Raw genomic sequence first — 26690 nt, 5'->3', positions numbered from 1 at the left:
CAAACGCCATCCTTTCTGACTTGCACAACAGATCCAACACATCCTGCTTTATCTCTTGGTAGTCAACTGTTTACTTGATAGCTAGTAGCTGTCAATATTACTACTATTTGCCAGACTGGATTCTGGTCCAGATTTGAGCATTCAAGTACAGTGGTGCCCCGCAAGACAAATGCTTCGCAAGACGGAAAACCCGCTAGACAAAAGGGTTTTCCGTTTTGGAGGTGCTTCGCAAAACGAATTTCCTATGAGCTTGCTTCGCAAGACGAAAATGTCTTGCGAGTTCCTGCGATTTTTTTCCGCTCCCCACCCCCTTTTTCTAAGGCACTAAGCTGCTAATAGCCTTTTAGCAGCTAATCCGCGAATCCCTTAAGCCTTTAATAGCCGCTAATAGCCGCTAAACCGCTAATAGCGCTAATCCGCTAAACCGCTAATAGGGTTGCTTCGCAAGACGAAAAAACCACTAGACGAAGAGACTCGTGGAACGGATTCTTTTCGTCTTGCGAGGCACCACTGTACTGTACTTTCATTCTCCTAATTCAAGCAAATCTGCTTAACATTTTGGTTCATATCTCCCGTTTATCTTACAATTTTATAATTGTCGACAGAGGTCAAAGAGATTCAGCTTAAAAGAAAACTTGAATCCCTTGTTAAGAGGAATGCGAAAGTTCTCCTGAAGTTCCAGATATATACAGTACTAAGTTATAAGAATGTACTCTCCCTGCCTCCTCTCTCCATTTTCCAATTTTTTAAAAAAAGAAAGAGATAATAGAATTTGTGAAATGGAAAACTACTGTAGATTGCCCTGATGACACAAGATATACTGCAACTCAACTCTGCTGCCAAGATAGAAAATATAATTAACATCTTACTGTCATCCAGCTCAAGACAGAGATTATATACAGCAATGGGCCTCTTATTACGTTGCCCTTGTCTTCTTGATTGTCGTGGTGGGGCATTTGGAGGAGATACAGACACAGGAACTGGCTCGGGGAAAGTGGCATCAGGCAGCGTTTGAAAAATCTGCAAAGAAGAGCACAAAGGGCATTAATTATTTGCTATGAACAGCAACCTGTAAAAATGCAACTGTAAACTATTACCAACTAACATTTGTCTTGGATGCTATGCAGGCATGAAGAAGCCAAAACTATTCTTTGAACGTGGGGAGTGTGCCATTATTCTTTTTAAAAAATTAAAAACAAAACCAAATTTATAAATAAGCATAAATATCATCTACACATCAACCGTTCTGCAAATCATTTAATCCACAAACCTAAGTATGTGCAATTGTTCTTGCCAGCTGGCAGGGCCCACAGAAATAAGATTTATTTATGAATCACAAAAGGCAAGGTCACTGGTTCAAAAATTTCACTGGCCCATATATTTTAGCCAAGTCTTTCATTATAATTATCAAAACGGATGATAGAAACACGAGACAATAGTTTCTTTATAATTTTGCCTTTAATACAATTTGTGGGATCATGTCTTTAATATGATTCCCCACACCTACCAAGTTACTAAACTTTCTCAAATTGGATCATACAAGGCACATATTAACTATTGGTACATGAATATAACCCTTGGTTATGCACATTTTCAGTAACTGACTGCTAAAACTTTCAACGAATGTCCCCACTGTCTGAAGTTGGCTAATGGCAATGGAGGAGAGGATCTTTTTCAGCTGTTGTATCTTGCCCGTGGGACTCTCTCCGCAGAAAGTCGCACTGACACTAACATATTTTAGGCTCCACATGAAGACCTTATTTTTTTAGTCTTCCAAGCTCTGGTGTGTAGGGAAATCTCCACTTATCACTGAGTTGCACACAAGTAATAATAATAATAATAATTTATTATTTATACCCTGCCCATCTGGCTGGGCTCCCCCAGCCACTCTGGGTGGCTTCCAAAAGAATATTAAAATACTGTGATACATCAAACATTAAAAGCTTACCTAAACAGGGCTGCCTTCAGATGTCTTCTAAAAGTCTGGTATGGATAGCCCCATTTTGCTCCACTTCCATTCAGCCCCTGTCCCGCCCCCTTTTGTGTGTGCTGATTGCACACAAGTGGGAAGATCCCTGTATTTTTGCCCAGCTGCAATTGTTTTTATCACTGCCTTTTACTGTGTTTTTATTAGTTATTACCGCCTTGGAAATTTTGAATTGAGGGGCAATACAGAAATCTTCTTAAATAAAATTAAACCCTTTTGAATTACAGATACTCTGTCCATCCTTACCTACTTGTACTGCCAGCCTTTCCTACCATTTGCAACAAAGCAATAAATACACCTGCTTGCTTTTGTTGTGCAGGTACAGGTGGCTAAGCTCTCGCAAGAGACATCTCATGTCTTCCAGCAAACATAGTAGCAATGACCCTAATTTCAATTGGCCCTTTTGCCATGTGATGCAGAGCCCTTTCACACACACTGGAGCGCAATCTCGCTCTCCCTTGTTCTCCATGTGTTGTAACCGCAGCGTAATAAGGAAATGCTTCACACAAGCATGAGATACAGGTTTCAAAATCCACCTACAGCCCAAGGGTATCCAGCTAATCTGTGTTATGAGTTAAAGGGTTGTAGTTTTGCTAGGTCATTCTGTCCCTCCCCCCCATTAGCCCTCTCTTCTGTAGCACACAGGCAGATCAACATTTCTTTTTATTGCACAGCGGTGTGTGTGTGTGTGTGTGTGTGTGTAAGTGTCTGCTGGAAGGGGTCAAAGCAGCTATTAAATGTATGACATTATCAAGTTACTGTTCTCCAATAAAATCAGTGAGGAAAGACGGCATTTTGTCAAGTCTAGGAAGACAGAACTTACATATACATTTTTGTTTCTGCATACACTTGATTAGATTTCTGTCCCCCCCCCCCCCTATTTTCAGGCATTTACAAATATTTCATTACATCTCATACTAGTGAATGGAATTTCTTTTTAAAAAGCAATTGAAACAAGCAGTCCATGAATAATAAAATATAAATACCACAGCACAATGAATTACAAATGTAAGGACAACAAATAAGGCAGCAGGGCGAGGTGCAACAAATGCGTTTATCAAAAACTGTTGGGTAAAAAAAAAAGTTCAATAAAAATCCACATGCCACACTTGGGAAATAATCAGAAAGCAGTGAAACTACTTTGCAAGTCCAAAATGACTGTCCTAATAATAGCTCAGATGCGCCACTACGTTGTACAGTGGAAGAAAAGCACTAGCCTAGCTACTGTGAAGAGCCACGTCATGGTTCCCAAAGGCATCATAGCAATAACACACAATATTTGACCTTAAAGTACAGAAGATAAAAATAAACACACGTCAGGTCTACTTTGGTATAATCATAGTCCCTGAGCAGCTCAACCTGAAATGCAGCAACAGCAATATCCTGTGACCGACACAAATTTGTAAAACACTAGCTTTCCTTATGAGGACTATGCCATGAGAAGAGGTGAGAGTCTCCTTTGGGCCTAGGCCAACCAGGTGCCTCCTGACATTTTGAACTACAAGTACCATCAGCTCCAGCCAGCACAGGCTGGTGTTGACAAGGTTCATAGCCCTTGGCTGGGAGGTGGTATTGACTGAGTACTACTCAATCAATAGGTATTGGTTGAGTACTACTGTAACCAAGTCCAATCCACACTGGAGCATAGGAAACAAAACAGAAAATATGCATTCCACATGTCATCTTAAAAGCCTCTTTGGAACTTATGGAAGCCCCTCAGGTTAGTAAAACCCACGCACATTCCAGAACTGAACGGAAAAAATGATTTTCCAACATCATTTTCAACAGTGAAGGAGATTGTTGCTTTGACTCTGTCTAATTTATATTGCTGCTGCTCGGTGCTGTATGGTTTTAGACTGGGTTCGATATGGCATTTTACTGACTCTTATTGCTTTAAATGGTTTCATTTTTATTCTTACAGTTTTGTTAGCTGCCTTGAGAACCAGGAGAAAATATATCAATATGAAAAATTAAGAGCTAGCCCACAGAAATGCAAGAGACTGGTTTCTACATAAAATTACCAGCAGGGATATGTGTGAAGTTGCTTTACCTACAGTTCAGTGCTTTAAACTGCTCATCCTGTGTACATCAAGGATCTCTTGAATTGAAAATTCAATTATTCAAGGAGTCATTACTACTGTCTTTCATTAGATACTAATGTAATTTAAATATATCTCATAAATTCCAGGTTTCATTAAATCAGGGCAAACTGAAATAATTTAAACATTATGAAAAATTTCGCCCCCAAAAAACTTGAAGTTTGAGTAGGGAGCCTGTGGCCCTCCAAATATTGGACTCCCAACTCCTATCAGCCCCAACCAATAGTGACGGATGGAGAGAACTGTAGTCTAGCAACATCTTGAAGAGGGGATCCCCCAACTTTGTCCTAGAGTATTTGATCAGCATAAAATGTTGCAATGGAAGTGTCTCTTAACCCTTGCAAGGTGACATTTTATTCCGCATAACTATTATTAGCATGCAATCAAATTGCTATGTAAGATGTTAAGACACAACTGACTCGCAACATTTCTTAAAATTACGTCGTTTATGTTTAGTGTACCAAACTATAGATATTTTAGCATTCTAGACATAATATATAAAAGGAATCTGCTGCTCATCTTCCTGAAGATCCTGGTGCTTGCAGACCCTTCAGCCATAGTTCACCTTGCCCACCTGCACAATTGCTTGAAATCCACCCCATCCTTTTATTCACACACTCGCACAGCTGTGCCAGTCGTCCAAACCAGTCCTGGTTAGAATCCTCAGCTGTCCTCTCTATGCCTTCCAGTGGTAAGTAGGTGAGTAGGTGTAAGGCCACAAAATGAAACAGAAGTTAATGGTTCCAAGTTTAAGGAAAAGAAAAAAAAGAGTTTCATGTCTAAGTCCTATACACACAATCATATGCACATTTACTCAGCAGTAAGTGCTGCTGGATTCAATGGAACATCTCTCACATAAATGTGCATAGGATTGCTGCCAGGGTGCTATGGAACTGACAGAGCCTTTGCATTCATGGGCCCATCAACTCTGCAGAAGTTTTGTTATATACCAAATCTGTTCTAATTTTCTCGTGTAAACTGAGAGCCAATGTATTGTTATAGTGGTTAGAATGGTGAATTAACACCAGGAAGACCTACCTTGAAATGCCCACTCAACTACAAAAATTACCAGGTGACCTTAGCCCAGTTATTCTTTCTCAGGCAAACCTACCTCAGAGGGTTGCTGTGAGGATAAAGGAGGGGACCATGCATACCACCCTGAGGTCTTTGTAGGAAGGATGGATGAGTGATTGGACAAAACAAATAAAATGGTGTGTTAGGACTGCATAACATGCAATTGAGTTTTGGGGAGTACAGTGGTGCCTCGCAAGACGAAAAGAATCAGTTCCGCGAGTCTTTTCGTCTTGCGGTTTTTTCGTCTTGCAAAGCAAGCCCATTAGCGGAGTAGCGCTATTAGCGCTATTGGCGATTTAAGGGCTAAAAACGGCTTTTTAAGGCTTAAGGGATTATCGGTTTTGCTGCTAAAATGCTTTTAGCAGCTTAGCGCTTCAGAAAAAGGGGTTTTGGAGCGGAAAAAACCCCCCGAAAATTTTCGTCAATTTTCGTCTTGCGAAGCAAGCCCATAGGGAAATTCGTCTTGCGAAGCGCCTCTGCAAACGGAAAACCCTTTCGTCTTGCAGGTTTTCCGTCTTGCGAGGCATTCGTCTTGCAGGGCACCACTGTATTTCCCTTGGTTATAGAATGATAATCTATACCAAGAAAGGAATATTATTATTATTATTAAGAAACCAACAGAGTTAATTTAAAAATAAAAGGGGAAAAACCTGCCAGGTACCTTCAGATTACTTTTCTCTCTCTAAGAAGATTGCAAAAATAGAAACAGGACAGAGATCCTGCTCACTGGTGCACACCATTCAAGCTCTAATGCAGTTCTCCCCAGCTGTCAGAGAGATGTCTCACAGGAAAGTCAGGAGTTCAGAAAGTATGTATTACTCCCAGCAATTCTTCAAAATACTTCCCTAGCATTTTTCCCCTGTCTCCTACCCTTTGATTTTAACTCTTGCCAAAATCTACAGATTACAGAAGCTTTCCTCAATCTGGTCCATTCCAGACGCTTTAGGCTACAACTCCCAACAGCTTCTGTCAGCACTGGCTGTGGCTGATGAGAGTTGAAATCCAAAACATCTGGACAGTAAGAGGTTCAGGAATGCTGTGCTAAGCATGTGTAGAATGACATGTAGGCGGAGTTCATCGTGTGCCATTACACCGTGTATGTTTGCGCAGAATGGGTTTAAGTACAGGAAAGCTACTATAACTTTACACTATAACTTTCCCCATTATCATTAGAAAAAGACATTAGAAGCAGGATGGTCAGTTATAAAACTGTATTTTTAAAAAACCAACACCAAGGTTAAAACATAATGTATGCTCTTTTATCATGCGTATTTTACACATCTGTTAACTCAGCCTTTTCTAAAAATAGCACTCTTAGCAAAAAGGCAGCGACTTCCTCTGTATCCTGATCATGTCCCACATTTAACAATTCATGACACGAACATTCCCGATAGTATGAGCTGGACTGCTGTCATTTGAAGAATAGGAGGCAGAGTTAAGCATGCTGGGATTGAAATGTAAACACCTGTCAATGACATGAGCAAATACAATGGAGTCATCTAGTATTCTCCACTGCTGCTAAATAGCAAGAATATTAAAAAGAGTGCCAGTTCTGTCAAGCCACAGACAGAACAGAACAAATCTGCTTTTCCTGGCAATTAATGAAGAAATGTACACAATCCTATTCTACAAACTTTCAGTGTTATATTAAGTCAGAGATGAGTAAACATATATTTTAGTAGTAGCTACATTCTTCCTCTACCTACAAAGACAGCAAAAGAAAAAATACTGCTTAACAAACCTTTAGCTGTGTACAGATAAACCTAAGAACAGCTAACACAGAGGTAAATGAGCTATTATTTTGCTTAACCCCCTTGTTTTATCTTTGTTACCTGGAAATGGGGAAAATACACATTGCCGAGATGCCCATATTTCATTTTGTAGAAAATCAAACATGAGAATTGAAAACAAATTGTGTTCTCTTAGTTACTTAAAAGTAGTCAGTTGCAAGAGGGCTATTCAAGCTCATGCACTTAGTCTAATTCCCCCCCCCCCCCCCGGTTACATCCATCCTAGTCATTGCATTACCTCCTTTATTATTTCCTTTATGCATCTAGTCAAGACTATAAACTTTAAAAAGGTCCATCATCATATTATTATGAACAAAGGGCACAATCCAGCCAAAGCTAAGCATTTTCACTGACCCCTGAATTTAAGGACAGATCTAAGCACATGGCTTGACCTAAATCTATGGAATATAAAAACTTTGGTTAAAACATTTAATAATGTAGCTCTCAACTGACAGCTTCTAAGAACCACCATAGGAATGGGTCACATACCTGTTTTTGAATGAAAATGTGTGTAAACACACATATGTGTGTGCAGAGTGAAATTCTGGGGAACCATCTAGAGCACATGGGGCTTTGCTGATGCGAAATGGCGACTGGCTGCACTCGACAAAGGCAGGAACTGCCTGACAGAGGTCCTACCTCCCAAAAGGTTGCTACCTACCTTCAACTGGCAGGTGGAGACAACAACCCATCCCGCAGACTGGATACTGGGAATAGGAAAACAGGGGTGTTTGCTGGAGCAACAGAAGCTAATAATTAATCTACCTTGGAGGTCTTCGTCAGAGGACTAAGATTGGGGTCCCCCCCCCATGTGTTCAATTTTTTCTTTTGCTCATAGAAAAGCTACAAAACACAGAAGGTTCAGAAAAGGGGTTCTGAATAGCTGATTTTGCCCCATACCAAGAATTATGCAATAAGATTTCTCAAAAATACTGTTGCATTGTTTGCATCCCAATTCATACTTTTAAAAAGTATATAACAGAATTCTCCTCAGAGTCTTCATGTGCCATCTTTAAAGACTAAACGTATGCAGAAAAAGAAAAAGAAAAAAGTACCATAGTGAGTCTTAGCAGCCATCACTAAAGGGAGTAGTAATAATCTGTATTCACTTTCTTATTCTTGCTTCCGTTTGTCTACTAAAAAGTCTATGACGTTCCTTGTTTTAAACAGCAGGAGAACAGCTGTCTATTCCATTTGGAAATTTTATATTTGAATCCAGAAGATGTATTCCAAAATGATCTATGGTATATGAAAATTGAGAAAGCATGCTGTATGTGGATGTCAGATTTTACAATTTGTATTGCAATGTTTTGGCAGCTTGTTTTGAAACTCAAAGATTCGCTCAAACCATGTTGATTTACACCGCACATTTATTCTTGTTTCTCAAAAATGCACATCTGAGATCTACTCGGTATGATGTCAGAGGCAGATGCTCTCAAACACAAGGTAAGTGCACGACCATCTTAGAATTTATATGATACCACTCACTGGAAGAAGAAAGAAACAGAGCAAAATTCACCTTACTCACTGAGGATATGTGGAAAGGACAAATAGAAATGGTTTTACAAGAAGGCTTAAATTAAGAAAAAATTAAAATGTATTTGAAGAATCACCTTCTTTGTAGTTTTAAATAAGAAGACTGGCTAGAAATGTGCTGGGGTGCTATAGGACAGTCTTGCACAATATTTTCTCCCACACAGGGAATGTACCTAATTAAGGTAATGGTTTGGCCCAGTGAGAATGAGTTGGTCAGTATACTGGCTATATAGCTAGTTGGTATATTAACATAGTTGGCCAAGTTCTTAGACGTGTACTACCCTCTAGTGGAAATCTACACTTTATTCCCAGATTCTGTTTTATTGCCAAGGATTTTTTTTTGTCCCTTAATTTCAAATGGATGTAGCGTAAGGGAGTATATGGGGAGAAATGGCACTGGGGAGTAGCACAGTGTATTGGAGTAAGTAGACTTAAGATATCTGTAACCTTTCTCTTGTTCCACCTCTGCACCTAGCTCTTTGTTTACAAAGCTTCCTGCTTATTTGTCTTCTGCTCGTTCGAAATGTCATGTCGGTTCAAAACAAACATCTATCATTCACAATACAGATCTGGAATAAAGCTGTCCCAGCATATAATATGGAGATCTGGCTGGGTGATAAAGACAGTGGCAGTCACTCCTTTAAAGCCTTCTTTGTATTCAATGGTACTGATAACTTCTGGCTGGTCACAAATCTCCCTTTTTGGAATGAGGTACTTGAGAGTGGTGGCTGGTCAGTTTAGGTATTAGACACTTAGAAGAGACCCATTATCTTGATCCATTTCAGTCTGATTTTAGGTCCTAAAACGGTCTTAGTCACTCTGACAGATAATTTTCTCTATAGGATGAGTAAAACCCTTTTGATTCTACTAGATCTCTTGGGAGACACGATGTTGCAGCAGTCCCACAGATATGCATTCTATCCCCAACATTTATATTAAGTTGCTGGGCGAAGCCATCAGGAGACTTGAGAGTTGGGAGCCATCAACACCTCTTTTCTTGAATTAGATGAGGCAATGCAGATTCTGGATTGGTGTCTGGCCACTGTATTGGCTGAATGAGGGCTAATAAATGGAAGTTAAATCCTGTTAAGAGACCAAGATACTGTTGTTCTTGTTTAGTCGTTTAGTCATGTCCGACTCTTCGTGACCCCATGGACCAGAGCACGCCAGGCACTTCTGTCTTCCACTGCCTCCCGCAGTTTGGTCAAACTCATGCTGGCAGCTTCCAGAACACTGTCCAACCATCTCGTCCTCTGTCACCCCCCTCTCCTTGTGCCCTCAATCTTTCCCAACATCAGGGTCTTTTCCAGGGAGTCTTCTCTTCTCATGAGGTGACCAAAGTATTGGAGCCTCAGCTTCGCAATCTGTCTTTCCAGTGAGCACTCAGGGCTAATTTCCTTAAGAATGGATGCGTTTGATCTTCTTGCAGTCCATGGGACTCTCAAGTCTCCTCCAGCACCATAGTTCAAAAGCATCCATTCTTCGGTGATCAGCCTTCTTTATGGTCCAGCTCTCACTTCCATACATCACTACTGGGAAAACCATGGCTTTAACTATACGGACCTTTGTTGGCAAGGTGATGTCTCTGCTTTTTAAGAAGCTGTCTAGGTTTGCCATCGCCTTTCTCCCAAGGAGCAGGCGTCTTTTAATTCCGTGACTGCTGTCACCATCTGCAGTGATCATGGAGCCCAAGAAAATAAAATCTCTCACTGCCTCCATTACTTCCCCTTCTATTTGCCAGGAGGTGATGGGCCCAGTTGCCATGATCTTCATTTTTTTGATGTTGAGCCTCAGACCAAGATACTATAAACTGTTAAATTCCCCTTGAAATTACAGGTCTGTAAGTCTGATGATATTTGTGGACTCTACCTTGTCCTTCAAAACCCAAGTGTCAGCAGTGGTATGGCGTGCATTTTCCCAGATACAGATGTTCCTGGACAGGGATAGCCATAGCCAAAGTAATTCATGTTCTGGTTAGATTACTGTAAAGCAGGCTATGTAGGATGCCCTTGAAGGTGACTCAAAAACTGCAGCAAAATGCAGCAGCGTGGCTTTTGAGTGGAGTCACAAGCCCAAACCATATTGTACTTGTCCTTAACAATCTACACGGGCTGTCAATGTGTTTTTGGTCTGAATTAATGATGCTGCAGGTGACTTGCAAAGCCCTGAACACCTTGGGACGCAAGTACTTTAAGAAGTATCTCTCCCTGTGCAGTCCTGCCTGAGAGTTAAGATCAGCCAGGGGAACTCCTTTGCAACCCACCATTGGGAGCAGCACATCTGGTGGTGAGCAGGTCTTCTCCATGGTGGCATCCAGAGCTTAAAACATGGCATAAGCATTCGGAAATGTGAACTGATGTCCACACTGACTTTGATATAATATTTGTGATTTTATTAATACTGACAGTCTTTTCAAGAGGAGAATGTAAATAATTTATTTATAAATGAATAAATTGCTGTTTTGCAAATGCTACTTATTGTTGCAACCTCCTTCCAGGGGCATTTTTGGTGGTAAAGTTATGTATACATTTTAATATAAATAAATAAATAGGAGCGTGTCTTCAGATCTATTGAGAGAGAGAGAGAGAGAGAGAGGGAGAGAGAGAGAGACTGTCTCTAATTTCCTTAAACATGGGGAAAGGGGGGGGGTATTCCTTCTTTCTTGCATAGTTATTTTGAGAATATGTCAGTATTCTTATAAAAGCAAATGGGTTTTTGTATTACAAAAAAAAGGTTTAACAGATAAAGCGTTCTAAAACTACTTAACCATGCTTTTAAGCTTTCAGGTTCGACCCAGCATGTGTGCTGTAAAGTATTATACTGAAACCACATGAGGAAGATATAAGAATACTGATGTTTTATACTGTAAAGTCCTTTCCTTATGAAGTAACAATGTCTAACATAAAGAGGATGTGGAAAACCTGGTTAATGTGTTTTATGTGCATGATCATTTTGTTGATAATTACCACCACATACTGTAGCATGCATATATTTAAAGGAAGAGAGGCCATCTCTTTCTCCCTTTCCAGTGGCCCCTCAGGTTTTGCAGACTCTGATGGCCTAATATACTAAGCATGATTGAAAACCAAGACCATGTTTCCTTGATCTGATTTTAACGTTCAGTATTCAATATTCAAAAAGCAACTGAAAGTGTAGACAAGGTGTGTTGTTGTTTTTTGCCGTCTCAGTTTTCATTTACTTCAGTAGTCAAAGCTATGTGGATAATCTATACAATTTGGAAATATCTGAAAAGACCTAAGATTAAGAAAAAGGCTATCGTATTTCAAAAGAATTTAGGATAGTGTCAGACGTTGATGGATTGGCAGCTGCCCCATGTGGAGAGTTACTGAACTGCAGGTGGCAGCTTCTCTGTGAAGTACCCTCAGGGCGTGGGCTGACTCTACCCACCTAAGCGACCCACCTGGGAAGTATAAAAGGCTTCAGATGAGCACTACATAAGCACTGGTGTGAACACAAAGTATTCTTAAAACATATACTTCGCTCAATTCTAATGAGCTTTGGTATCCTTCTTTAGTGCTGACAACTGATTTGTCTGAAGGCTTCTTGCTTGCCTCAAGATTTGCTGCCCATAGCCCAGTCCTGACACATAAATGCATACACACACCCTTATTTTTTCCTATCTAACACAAGAGGTATGGAATTTGTGGATTTAACAAATCATTGTAAGGTGAAAACTTCAGAATAAACTATTATGATCTCCGTTTCAACCAATCCGTACTCAATCAGGCGTAAATACTTTTTGCCACTCTTTAGTACTGGTGTAGCCCTGTGGTTAACAACATGTCTGAGAAGTTAAATATCTTTGGAGTGGCCGTTAACCCACTCCATAACTTCTTAAACCCTTCACCAACAGTTCCTATCTGTAATATGAAGATAATATTGTTGAGCTCATGTAGATGTCATAAGTATTAGTGACACAGTGCATGTGAAGGTTGATTAATAATAAACTAGATTTCTTTCCTACCATGAATTTATTAGCTAGTCTCTTGCATCTTTCCCAATAATAAAAGAGACTTGTCTTAGAATGTCAAGAGTAAGTAGAGTTCCTTTTGCATGGGAGCTAAAGTGCAGCCTCTGAAAAATCCATTTGCCTCTACTGCCACCTCTCTGATTTTACTGTCTGGGAAAATAAAATTAATTTTTAAAAAGAAAACATTTCTAGACTGCATTGATGTGGTGCTTCTATAGACATCTGTCTGCCAGTTTGCCTATAATGAATCTAGCTGAGTCTCCACCATACCAAAAGCAAGCTTTTTGCCAGTCTGGAAAGCAGCAGGAGTGTGTGTGTGGGAGAGAAGAGTCAGACAAATAATCAGACACTTTCTGGCAAGTGCAGAAGTGGTGGTAGAAATATAAAAACAATTAAAAATATTAAAGTAAAATATAACTTATATTTCTCAGAACCCTGAGGAAAGTATGAAGACTGAGCAATATAAGTCAATACTTTTCATTCTCATTTCCCTGGATTTTTATTTTTTGGAATGAAGATAAAAATACTAAGACTGCAACCTTAAGCATAAAGTCAACATTAATTTCCTAATTAATTTTCGGGGGGGTGGGACCCTCTCTAATCTGGTGCCATTTACATAAATGGTGAGGTAGGACAGCAAAATGGATACGAAGGGATCAATGGTGATGGCTTATGAGTCCTTTCTTTGCTATAGCTGCCACTCAAAAGTTTTCAAGCAATGCTTACAAATGTTTAATGGACTAAGTAATGGTGTAAAACTTGCTGTTGCACAATTCATTATTCTATTGTGCATTGATTAGAATAGATTGGTATGTGTTTTGAATAAACACACCTCCAATTCAAGCACGTAAACATGCATCAACCTGGGCACCTCAGTCAACTATTTTATTTAGTTCTGTTTCATTTATATGCTGCTTTTTTTGTCCATGGAATTCAAAGCAGTGCACAGGGTTCTCTGGGGTTCTCCTATCTAGGCATTGATCAGAACCAGACTTAGCTTCAACGAGGTTATTGCATCAAGGGCTTCCAGACCATACCCTGGCATCTTTCTATATGGGCAACAAGTTTCCTTGCCTTTAACATGAGGGAAAGGTTTCTCGTCAATTTGACAATAGAGAATATTTCAGAAATTCAGTGCTTGCCCCTCAAAGCTTCTGACATATGAAATACTGAGAAGGCATCAAGAGTTATTGCAATGGCACACAATGTACTCCAAAGCCCATACTGGGGAAAGGGGCAGTTTAAAAGTTCCTAAGAGGCGAGCATGTTCCTGCCTTGAGCACTAAAGGTAAAGGTACCTCTGACTGTTAGGTCCAGTCGTGGAAAACTCTGGGGTTGCGCACTCATCTCGCTCTATAGGCCGAGGGAGCCGGCATTTGTCTGCAGACAGCTTCCGGGTCATGTGGCCAGCATGACTAAGCCGCTTCTGGCGAACCAGAGCAGCGCACGGAAACGCCATTTACCTTCCCACCTATTAATCTACTTGCACTTGCCGTGCTTTTGAACTGCTAGGGGGGCAGGAGCTGGGACCGAACAACATTCCAAGACATTCCATTCACCCTTCCACCAGTTTCCTGGGTTTTCTCTCCAACAGTCTGTAAACAATTTACCCACTAATCATTTGTAATGCTCACTGAACAATCCCCCCCAAAGTTTTTTTTTTGGGACTTCTGCAAACCTTTTCCCCAAGCTAGCAGATACCTTTTGTGTGGATGATATTATTTTGACAAGAAAAAACGAACAGCAATCAGTCTGAACATAGGAACATGTTAAACTTCATGTTGCTAAATATAAATATAAAAAAACCCCTGTACATTACATATTGTGGAATAAAACCAAAATCCTCCCTGCTTCTCCCAGTTTACCTTATCATGGTTTTCAATTAGGATCTCCACTACAATATTCTGAAACTTCAGGTCCATGAGGGCAGCCACAGTTTCTTCCTGTGGTCGCATTAATGTTGGTCCAAACACTACTCCTAAATTTGCTACAGTCATGAGATTCTTCTTGGCATGCTTTGAAACGCTTTTGAAGAACAAAAAGAAAAAGAGAACATTCAAAATTATGAAGTTATAAAGCAGAACTTTCAAGGTGGGCGGGAGGAGATTTCCCTAGCTGAACCTGTATAATGGTTTCCCCACTTTTCTTTCCAAGTTTTGAAATAGAAGAAAACCTGATAGTTACACTCTAAAACCAAATGAATCTGAAGATACACTAACACATTAGACTATCACAAGGAAGCAGTGTGAAGCCAATTTAAATTTACCAATGAATCTCCAAAGATCTACAAAAAAAACCCCTCTCTTTACCTTTGATCAAACCCACAATAAACATCTAACACTGTTAAGCAAACACTTGGATGACTTCATCAATGGATTGCATTTCAGCTTATTTCTCCTAAGAAACATACAGAACAAGGCAAGCTTCACATCTGTGTTGTAAATTATGTTCCTGTATAGAACAGAATTCATCTCTGAACATAATTAAGCCTACTTTTTAAATATATGAGAACTAAATTAGAAGACAAGATGCTTACTTTGCTAAGTGTTTCACCAAAATATCGAGCATTTCTTTGTTCTTGTCTGGAAGTTTATGAACCAAGAAATGGATAGCGTTAACACGGGACTCGGGGGTGCCACTTTCTACATAAAAGAATGAAGAAGTAATTATTAGTCATACATTTGGCACAATATACATTATTGATAAAAAAAGAAAACCAAGTATTTCCCCATTTCTCCTTATTCCTGGCTTTCTCTCTTTTTTTTGGAGGGGAGAAGTATGGTATTTTAGTTATCGTTCCTGTTCTACCCTCAATATTTTTTTTAGATCAATGCTATTATTTTGGTTAGCCACTTCCATTTCTATAGAAAGAAACTGCAGAGTAAGAAATTATATTACTCTAGCAGAATGACCTTTTTATTCTCTTGACATAGTGAAATCAAATCAAGCAGAGGCATCTGCTAACGTAAGAGAAGGCGAGGCAATTTTCTTCAATTCCCTCTTCCTGCTACTGTGTCTTCCTGAATATCTGTTCCAGAGGGTTGAAGGACCCACAGGAACAGTGTGGAAGATGAGGCAAGGGGGTGCAGGGGAAGGGAGTAGGGAAAAACCATTTAGGGGTAAGAAAAATGGGGTAAGGAAACAGGTAACAAAGGAAAGAAGGTGCTAATGGAATAGCAAGGGGAGACATTGGCCAGAAAGGCTCAGTAGCTACAGTATAGTTGCTATAATCTTCATATTGGAAAAGAAGAGAAATGATGCCGGTTGTGGAATCTAATGTCATTGCATCGTAACTACAGGTGGTAATGAGAATGAAGAGGCAGCACAGGTGGGTTGAGGCAGAACTTCTCTCTCATGTACACAGATTTGAAATAGGTAGCCAATCTTTTGAAGGCTGTCCTCCATTGTGCCTTGTGTGTTCAGCCTACTTAATATAAACTATGAATAAACGAGGCTAACCAATGAAAGGGTAAACTGTCTGTTGCACACCTTTTTTTAAAATAAAAGCTACTTCATTGCTTTACAGAATATTTTCACTTGCCTAGGTATCTCATTGATATTTTGCCAAAATCTGCTGCCCATAATGTCTTTTTCACCTTAAAATGAATTATATTTCTGCAGCTGATGTGCTGCCTTCTCCAAGTCTTCCTTTTAGTTGATAAAAGTTTAACTCCACCTGTACATTCATGACTTCTAGGAACACATAAGAATCACAGAATTGTAGAGTTGAACGGGACCATGAGAGTCATTTAGTCTAACACCTTGCAATGCAAGAATATGCAAGTGGTCCATACAGGGTTCGAACCTATGACCTTCATGCTATCAAGCACCACACTCTAACCAACTGAGCTTGGGATATGGACCTCACAAGGATCTCAGTGCAAAGAAGTATCAGGTAATAGGAGATTTTGAGATGTATAGGTTTATGTAACACTACCATTTCTGGGGTATATTATTTTGCAGGGGGAGGAGGAATTAACAGAGACATGAAAAGGTACTTCCGCAGTAAGGCTAGCACTAGTTTTAAAATATAAGCTAAACAATGTTGTAGGTAATATTAAAACTTTAAGTATATCCAAGGCTGTCAGTGTTTTACTGCACGAGGCTATTAATATGCAGATCATTTTTATGTATATAATATATTGAGGGGAGGGATGAAAAAACAGTTTTCAAATGATTTCCATGTAAAAAATGTTTGAGTTAATTTACTCAAAGTAGAAATTTAATTGAGGCTACTATTCCCTGATCTCCATCGTAACTGTTTTAAAAGAAGTAAGATGTATTTGTAAGTCAAATATTTACTGGCAGGCACGATGAACTCTCCGTGTAAATCATACGTCATCAGGGGCTCTGGAAGGCTTCTGTTAAGACAAACGGTGTGGAATTATTAAGAATGCCTATTAATATGTATTACTATTCCAAGTACAAACACGTCCAAAGAATAAAATCCATCTACTTTCTCCCACCGCATTTGGTGCACTTTTTATAACAGTGGGAGGAATCCCCATCTCACCAGATATCCCCTTGGGTATCATTCCCCTGGTATACAAAAGTGGGGGGAAGCGTTGGGTATTCTTACCAGGGTAAAGAAATCAGGATCCTTACCCCACAGCCCATGTGTTCTGCAGGACAGTCCATAGGTGCAGACTATGAGAGTTTTATTTTTAATATTTCCACAAACTGCAGTGTCATAACCTTCTATAATAAATTTGCACTTTTCAGTGGAACAGTACAATATTTAAATCAGGCATAGGCAAACTCGGCCCTCCAGATGTTTTGGGACTACAACTCCCATCATCCCTAGTGGTCAGGGAATTGTAGTCTCAAAACATCTGGAGGGCTGAGTTTGCTTATGCCCGATTTAGATCTTCAATATGTCATAACTAAGTTAGATTAAAGCTTAATGTTACCTTAAGTATAGTTTCATTGCACTTGTTATTGTCTTCACTTCCCATTCCATGGAATTTTCCAAGTCAACTTCATTACTTGTTTTTGCATCTAGAAAATAACCCACAAAAAGTGGGGGGGGGGGGGAGAGATTAGATTTGTACATGGGTTGAAACATTCATTGATCCCATTGGGAACAAGCAGAAGAAGAAGAAGAGTTTGGATTTGATATCCCGCCTTTCACTCCCTCTCAAAGCGGCTAACATTCTCCTTTCCCTTCCTCCCCCACAACAAACACTCTGTGAGGTGAGTGGGGCTGAGAGACTGTGACTGGCCCAAGGTCACCCAGCAGCTGCATGTGGAGGAGCGGAGGATGCGAACCCGGTTACCCAGATTACGTGACTACCGCTCTTAACCACTACACCACACTGGCTCTCGAGCAGGCACTAATCTAATATTACTCTTTCAAACATGGCATCTCTTGCAATGCAAACAGCCAACTCCCTCTCCCAACTTAATGCATATCTTGTTGATAGGCTGTGCACCACAAAAAACAACACAATAAACTAGACGGAATTATGTTATTCCATGTTGCTCCCATGACGTGTAATTGTTTGTTGTTAAAGGAAATGGGGTGGGGAGGGACATCTAGACAAGCAGTGGGAAGCTAAGCTGACTTTCTTGCAAGTGTTCAACAAGAGAAAATGTGCAAGGTGCTATCAAAAAGGGGAGCAAAAGGTCAACATCATTGTCCAGTGATCAAATAAAAATAGCTTTTGTTTGAAAGTGCTGTTTCAGATGTTGATACTTCCAATCAACACCCAAATGTTTGAATAAAGAAGTGCCCGTCCCAGCATACAGATCACATATTCAACTAATAGAAAACAGACTTAAGCAATAAGAAATTTAAGCTAATTTTATTTCATTACCTCATTAAAAAGAAACTTAAGAAATTGTTTGTGCAGTGACACTTTGAATACTCGCCCCCCCCCCCCAGCCTTCCCAAAGTGTCACTGCACAAACAATTTCTTAAGGCTGCAGGGGGCAAGTATTTTCTTTTATAGTAATAATAAACCTTGCTGCTCAAGAGCAATATAGTAAAAAACATATTCACATGTAATGCCAGTTTCTGTGCAAGAAATTGCTAGAAAATATTCACTAAAGCTATGGCATCTAACCAGAACACGGGGGAGTATGCTGCAGAATGAATCTATAATTAAAGGGAGTGAAGTAATGAGTGAGTTATACTTCCACATTTCTTCTTTTACCATCAAACAACTCAGTCAATGTTACACAATACATTGGCCACCATATCAATTTCATTTCCTGTAAGTAGGAAGTGGCTCAGTAAAACTGAGCTCTAAAATGCCTGACTGATCAAACACCACAGATTCTTTTTGACAAAGAAATGAAAACTGCATTGACAATTTCTTTAAAATATAGTCCTGTTTTATCTTGAAGATAGCATGTCACAGTCCAATATATCACAAATTGACTGAGGAACTTTGTGATTTAAAAATATATATACATGTCAATTTGTTTTTTCTTATGGTGAGTGATAGAAAATTTAACAAAAACTAAAGCAGTAGTAACTGACACCAATACATTTTAGATTTCACATATAAGTGGGCTTGCCAGGGCAGCAACAAATCAAATTATGTCTCCTTATTAAAGGTGTAGTCCTTTCTAACAGAAACCAAGTAATTCTCTTCTGATAGCTATGCCAACCAATTAATTCTTATAACTGAATATTCTGTCTAATTATGTCAATTATTTAAACTTAATTTAAATAATTCAAATCAAGTAACATTTTCGACCAACTTGCAAGCATTAACTACTATCCAAAAGGCATGCCTAATTTTGTTCTTGTCTTTCAGCATGCTATCCTCTTCCAAATCTTGAAATGTCTGAGCAGAGCAGAGCCTGAGGAAAGGGAGGGGGTGAAGGCTGTGAAAGGAAGAGAACTCCCTCCTCTGTAGCTAGCTGGATAAGCTCTCTCAAGACAGAAAGCTGATGGGGCTTTGTATCCAACCCTTCTCACCAAGAACTAAGCCAAAACTGGTGCTCTGAACCAAAATGATCCAGAACTTGAACCCAGGAAGTGAGCTGCAAGGGGGACAAATGGGAAAAGAGTTGAGTGTTAGTTAGAGCCCTCCATTTCCCTATACACATACCCAACAAATTTGGTGGGCATTTTGCTAGTTGATATATTATATAGTTACATATGAAGATGATGTGTTGATTGTTATTTAGGGATTAGTACAGAGATCTTTACCCAATGCCCATTAATGTTCTGCAGGTAAGGGGGGAAAATGTATTTGAACAAAACAAACTGGATCAGATTTTTGTTTGTTCTGTTACCATACTATGGGTTGGGTCCAGACTTCCAACTGTTGACAGTGAATTCCTCCATTAAGAGATCTATAAGCTCAGGATATGATCTGAAGGAACATGAAGCCACTACTTTGCTGAAGCTAACCTGGTCGTGCTTGAATGTATGACCAGCTTGGAACTACACGTAAACTACCTTGGGTTAATGATGAAAGACAGGTGGGATATAAATAGACAGCAACAGCACCATTGGGTGTTTGTTGGGGTAGTGAATCTATATTGTGTGATATCCACAGTCAAGACCAGTTTTGTGACTGGTGCGTATAGCACTTTTTCAAAACTCAAAATGTGACAGCTGGTTCAAAGAGATTGGCAGCCCCTGACCTACTCATAAAACAGAATGTGATACTTGAGTGAATTAACTGTATCACTTTAGACCACAGGTGAGGGATTATAGGTCTGAAGATTCCCCAAAGTTGAAAGCTCCATTCTAATTGCATTATATTAAGTGGAGCTATATGACAGTACATGCTTGGCGGAAAAACACCTTTGCCTCCAAACAACTTATGCAGCAGTGCAGAGCTAAAGAAAGAAAGCACAACTGCATAAGAATATGTGACTATCTAAACTCTCAAAGTATTTATTTAGCTTAAATTATTTTCATAATACCACGGACCTAGATCAGCAAACCTCCCTTTAAGTTAGTTACCATTTCATGTGAATGCAATAATTCACTTTATTTTATTCATTCTAAATGAACATGGAACTGCCTTCAGTTGTTTCTTTGCTATTTTAAATATCCCAAGTGCATTGTTAATAGCTAAACAACTTCCTTATGAAAACTCTGAATTCCAGAGCAACCACCCACATCTATTTTGTTTCACTGGCTTTTGATAATCTTCTTTTTCAGTTTCCAATACTTCCCGATGCTTCAAGATTCAGGGAGGTTTATATGCCGTCTTTGAACACCACAAAATCGCTAACAGTGATTAAAGATATCAAGTAAATTAATATTTAGCAACATCATTATGACAAACTGACATGACATGGGATACAAGATCTCAAGCCTGACATGCTATCGTAACTCCTAATAGACAGCCTGTTAAAACAGAGCCATACAGGTGGCAAGGATTTGACAGTAGCATATAATATAAAAGTGCTTTGCCATTCACATAATGTCTGGGGTAATGAAATGAATTCACTTGCTGGTTTCCTCTAGTTTTCTCTGCCAAAGAACACTGTGTTATCAGCACAGATGGAGCATGCATGGTTCTGGAGAGGAGCCTGTTGCAAACTAGCTTCTCTGAATATCAATGAATCCTTGAGAATCAGACCCATGCTGCTGTGAGGTGACAGGTCTGGGAGACTCAGAAAACTGAAATAATCCCAGTGGTCTCATCTGACTGCATGTATTGTCAAGCGCTCTGGACAAGAAGTCTGGAAATAACGCAGTTTTGACTGCTGTGGCGGGGTTAGATGATAGGCAGGTGAAGAATTTCATCTAAGTACCCATACCTTGGGGAAGGTGGTGAGGTGCAGTCAGAATTGTGGGCTGGGATAAAGAGAAAGTTAAAACTACACAAAAAATGGTACTAGGAGAAAACTTCTTACAGGATCACTACCAATCAAAATAAGAAAGGATATTAACATATAAGGTGTGCACTTAATAGATGTGCAACAATATTCAGCTAGGAAATTTAATCTGAAATAATTCATTCATTTATTATCAACTACAGTCAGTCTTCTGCATCACTTCTTTTATCACCTTTCCTCTGGATATGAAGCTACAAGCTCCTTTGATCTACTTTAAGAATTAGTTTATGTGCCATCTATGATTTCTCCAAAAGAGTATCCTGAACATGTTAGGGACCGAGATTCTAGAAACCGAAATGCTATTCACTTTAATCCTTCCTTAAGTTTTTATTCAGTACAAATGGGCTAAGTATGGCATGGTAGAAGAGGATAGAAAAAGTGGATATAAAAATAAGAGGCATACCCATCAACAAATTCAGAAGTCTCTGGACCCTTGAACTCACCCCCACAACTCTGTACAGTCCTTGGTCATTTATACCTGGTGGGGATACAAAAGCATAACCCAAAGGCATTAGAAAGGTAAGTTTGAAATGTCTCCTGAACAATCAATCTCAAAACTGCATTCATTATCATAACGTCTATAAAAAGGATGCAAGACACCTATGAAAGATAAGGTAAGTGGGAAACATGATTTAGACTTATTATATTTTTTTACACAACTATTGAGAATTAATTTTTTCATCTGGAGTAAGAGGAATGCACACCTTAATTTAAAAGTCCTGAAAAGACACTGAGATTTCATTTCATGGATATGGTAAGTTGAGGGACTATGGCAGCTTTGGAGTCTCTAAACAGGAAGATCACTCATACACATGCATCACTGAAAACATTTTCATATGTTCAACACCTTTCTCTCTGGATGGTCTAGGCTGTAATGTACAGGGAATTTGTCCTCAGTTACAGCACACAGCAAAATAACCAATTCAGAGAAAGCTCCTAAGAACAAGGCAGTGGTCAACAACTGGCAGGCTTTGGGTCAGATTTGGCTCACTGTTCACCAACTGCTAACACCACATTGTTTCCTATAACATACCAGCTCTCTCTCAACACCCATTCCAAATCTGCCACCAACTGAGTTGGAATTCTCACCCACAAACCAGGTGACAAAAGGAAAATGGGGGAAGATTCGAGAAGGAAAGAGAAGGATACCAGTTGCAAGGAAACAGGCATCTCTTAACTATAAAGTGCCTACTTTAACAGAAAATAGTAATTTCTGTGGGATTTGTCTTCCTGTCACTTCAGTACTAACAAAACTAGTGGCAAACCGACCACCCATATATGAATAAAAAGCCTGAGGCATGTGTAAATATTCATCTACAAGTACGTCTGATGCCTTCGTGAAAATTATTATGTAACACAAAGCCCAGAAGGATCTGACTGGAAGTACTTTTAACTATGTGAAGACAAGAGTAGGATCAAACTACATTTCCCCCCCATTTAACACTGTTTTATCACTGATATGATTGGGTGTACCAAAACCACAATAACCACTTTTCAATCAGTAGAAAATCAATCAATCAGTCTCTCTCTCTCTCTCTCTCTCACACACACACGATAGTTTGTACAAGTACTTGTATAATTTACATCATCACATTCCTCTTTCTAGTATATCCAGCATGAAGTGCCCAAAGAACCAAGCAATGGAACAATTGCAATTTCTATGCAGCAGTTGTGAATAGCCTTCTCTGAAGTCCACAGACCGAAACTGGAAATCTAGGCTATTTGTACTTTCAAGATGTTTTTGTACATATTCTTGATCACCATCAGACTCTGATTTTGTTAATCAATGTTACTCCATCTAGGGGAATCGAGTTATCACAGTGCAGGGCAGTATCATACAAGCCCTACCATCTCCATTCCTAAGGCTGCATTTTATAGATGAACTCTTGAAACTGTCACTTGCTACACATATGCTCATCAACATACCTTTGTCAAATGCACCAAATCCACATAGCAAGTCTACAAGATGTCATACCCCAGAAACCTGGACAGAATTTTGGTTACATTGCAGAATGCTCACTCTCATTCCTTTTAGTGCTATTAGTTTAATAAAACAGGCTGGCTTTTATAGGATCCCCAAGCCCATGACTGGCTCATGAGCCCTCAGTAGTGTGCATACAGCTCCTGTCATAAATCCAAGTGATAATGAAACCACAAAGCAGAACTTGAGATTTAATCACAATTTTGATGGCATTACGTAGTGTAAATCAGGGGTGAGGGATCTTTGACTGTCTAGATGTTGCTGAACTACAACTCCCACCAACCCAGCAAGCATGGCCAATGGCCAGGAATGATGGGAGTTCTAGTTCAGCAAATATCATATTGCCCATAGGTACTGCATGCCTCGTGTAAACAGTTAGGAAAGTGTAATTCTTCAACTAAGATCTCAAGGGCAGTTTAAAATTTAATAAAATAAAGGAGGGAAACCATGACATAAAGGAAGATATTTCACTTTTTCATGTCATTTGCAACCCAAAACTTTTTTCAATGCATAAGGGAAAGTTAGATGCTGATACAGAGCTTGCTACATCACTAGGTTTAATGCTACAAAACTGCACAGTAAGAATCTCAAAGAGCTGAAAACACTCTTGACAACCAATTCAGCTTATTGTTTGTGTACATCTCAAAAGTTGCAGCTCTGATTGTGTATTGATTTTCTGAGTTGCTAACATTACAGACATTAAGAACAAAGTATGCTGACTCAAGAAACTGGTGACTTCAGTGGATACCACAGTAAGGATCCAGGCCAAGCTTCAAGAACCATATGAACATGCGCTACTACAGAACCATAGCACAACAGTTATACTGAAAACTATAAATAGGTAACTATAGAATTGGTTAGATGGCTGCCCCTCAACCATTAATTACAATAGGTAAGGCATAATAACGAACGATAAATTTTTTTTTGAAAAAATATACATAATTTTGTTGTTGTTGTTGTTTAGTCGTGTCCGACTCTTTGTGACCCCATGGACCAGAGCACGCCAGACACTGTCTTCCACTGTCTCCCGCAGTTTGGTCAAACTCATGCTGGCAGCTTCGAGAACACTGTCCAACCATCTCATCCTCTGTCATCCCCTTCTCCTTGTGCCCTCCATCTTTCCCAACATCAGGGTCTTTTCCAGGGAGTCTTCTCTTCTCATGAGGTGGCCAAAGTATTGGAGCCTCAGCTTCAGGATCTGTCCTTCCAGTGAGCATTCGGGGCTGATTTCCTTAAGAATGGATAGGTTTGATCTTCTTGCAGTCCATGGGACTCTCAAGAGTCTCCTCCAGCACCATAATTCAAAAGCATCCATTCTTCGGTGATCAGCCTTCTTTATGGTCCAGCTCTCACTTCCATACATCACTACTGGGAAAATCATAGCTTTTACTACACGGACCTTTGTTGGCAAGGTGATGTCTCTGCTTTTTAAGATGCTGTCTAGGTTTGTCATTGCTTTTCTCCCAAGAAGCAGGCGTCTTTTCATTTCGTGACTGCTGTCACCATCTGCAGTGATCATGGAACTCAAGAAAGTAAAATCTCTCATTGCCTCCATTTCTTCCCCTTCTATTTGCCAGGAGGTGATGGGACCAGTGGCCATGATCTTCGTTTTTTTATGTTGAGCCTCAGACCATATTTTGTGCTCTCCTCTTTCACCCTCATTAAAAGGTTCTTTAATTCCTCCTCACATGATTACCTGGCACAATAATTTGGTACTGTCTAAAAACCCAATAGATTTTCTAACAGTATCTGATGGCAGTTATTAAATATCTTCCCTGATATGCTGAATATTAAAGCCAAACACAGGAACAAATGGAGGACTTTCCCAACATATTTTTCTTTGACTATAGCAGCTGAAAAATCTACCAAAATTTCATGAAGGGCCATGTTAATTGGTGGTGGTGGGGGATTTTTAACCCTTTCTTACCATACTATAGCCCAATAGAAATGGTCCCTTAAGATCGCTGGCTGGTGGTATAGAAGGCAGGTACACTACGTGTACATATCTTGTAGCAGCTGGGGGAGTGATTTCTATTGATAAACAGCATGCGGGATTAATCCCCACAAGCACCACACCCCAAATAAAATTCTGTCCCTTGCCACCTCCCCCCCTTACCTAAAGGAAAAGGCATTGGGAGAATCTATCATATCTATTCCAGCAATAAAAGAACCTTAATCACAAGGTAACTTATTTTCAAAAAAATGGGGATGCTGTAAAAACCAGTTGCTGACTTTATCTCAGCCAGAAATATTAGTAGGAAACTTAGTATAAAAGACAGCACATTTTTTGTTCAGCTACTAGTAGCATTCTTTAGAAACAAGGTATTTCTAACATTGAGAAAACAAATTCATGGCCATTGATGCAACTCTATACAAATCTCCTAGAGGGTTGTATAATACAGAGTAGGGTCAGTAGCACCCTTCTTTCCAGCTTCAAGACCACACTTACAACTTGTAGGAGTTATCACTTTCTTCTTTTTAAAACCAGTCCTTATGTATGAAGAAAACCTCCACCTAATAAATTTCTCTGTTTCAGACTGCTGTAAAAGCAAAGGTGCAGGGTTGGTGAAAATGTGACAATCCTTAGCATTTATTTGGTGGACTCAGCTGTAAATTCTCCCTAACAGATATGCTTGAGGTCTTTTATTATCTTGTATCTCCCAAGCACCACTGGTAACTTTGAGGCAAAAAGCTTACATATGAATATTCTAATATTTATTTAGAGGATCAAAAACAACATTCCACTGATACCACAGCAAACCTGTAGTATATTTAATTTTTTTAAAGAGAATTAGTTTGTGACAGTAAAGTTAAATATACTACAAGCACATTTTGAAGATCAAAATGTTATATGACTGGCATCCACAGTACTACAGTACCACAGTACTATTCTTTAAGGTTTTTATGATTCATTGCATAAAAGATCACCTATCTGCTGGATAAATCGTGTTTTTTCTCCATCGGGAACTTTCCCCCCAGTTTCTCACCAATGAAGCAGATATACATTTGCTACAGAAATACAAAGAACGACAGCTTACTGCTGCCCTCTATCTTCACAAAATGCATACTAGATGTTTGTCAGAGAAACTTAATGAATTTGAAAAGGAAAGAAAAATGTATACCAAACATATAAGATATACAATGAATGTGGATACAGGTAAGACCGAGCTGCATAAACAGTGTCTTTTACCACTGCCACTATTCACTATGTAAAAACGTAACAGAAATCAGTATGGAATTCTTATGAAGCTGTTCTGTGTTGGATGCTTAAGGGCAAGTGATAGTTGTGTCCTACAGATGTTAAGCCACATCACACTATATACTAGATCAATGGTTACTGAAGCTGCCCCCCCCACTGCCTTGAAAATTGATCTGGATAAGTTATTGGAAAATCCAAATGAGAGGAATTAATCTGTCTAAC

General features: G+C 39.4%; 1 protein-coding gene across 2 annotated transcripts in view; it reads right to left on the bottom strand.

The window, feature by feature from the left end:
- ARHGAP10 (Rho GTPase activating protein 10) overlaps nucleotides 1-26690 on the bottom strand; it is a 103101-nt gene that overhangs the window by 24802 nt on the left and 51609 nt on the right. For both annotated transcript variants that reach the window (XM_083457281.1, XM_083457282.1), the window contains exons 14-19: nucleotides 21692-21766; nucleotides 17388-17475; nucleotides 16780-16838; nucleotides 15014-15119; nucleotides 14343-14502; nucleotides 870-1020 (exon numbers count right to left, since the gene is read on the bottom strand). In XM_083457281.1, coding sequence (XP_083313407.1) covers nucleotides 870-1020; nucleotides 14343-14502; nucleotides 15014-15119; nucleotides 16780-16838; nucleotides 17388-17475; nucleotides 21692-21766 — 639 coding nt within the window. The remainder of the gene's footprint in view (nucleotides 1-869; nucleotides 1021-14342; nucleotides 14503-15013; nucleotides 15120-16779; nucleotides 16839-17387; nucleotides 17476-21691; nucleotides 21767-26690) is intronic.

The sequence above is a fragment of the Podarcis tiliguerta genome (assembly GCF_965153285.1).
Source record: "Podarcis tiliguerta genome assembly, chromosome: 9".
Classification (NCBI taxonomy): Eukaryota; Metazoa; Chordata; class Lepidosauria; order Squamata; family Lacertidae; genus Podarcis; species Podarcis tiliguerta.
The sequence above is the reverse complement of the archived record's forward strand: the minus strand, read 5'-3'. Positions and strand labels throughout refer to the sequence as shown.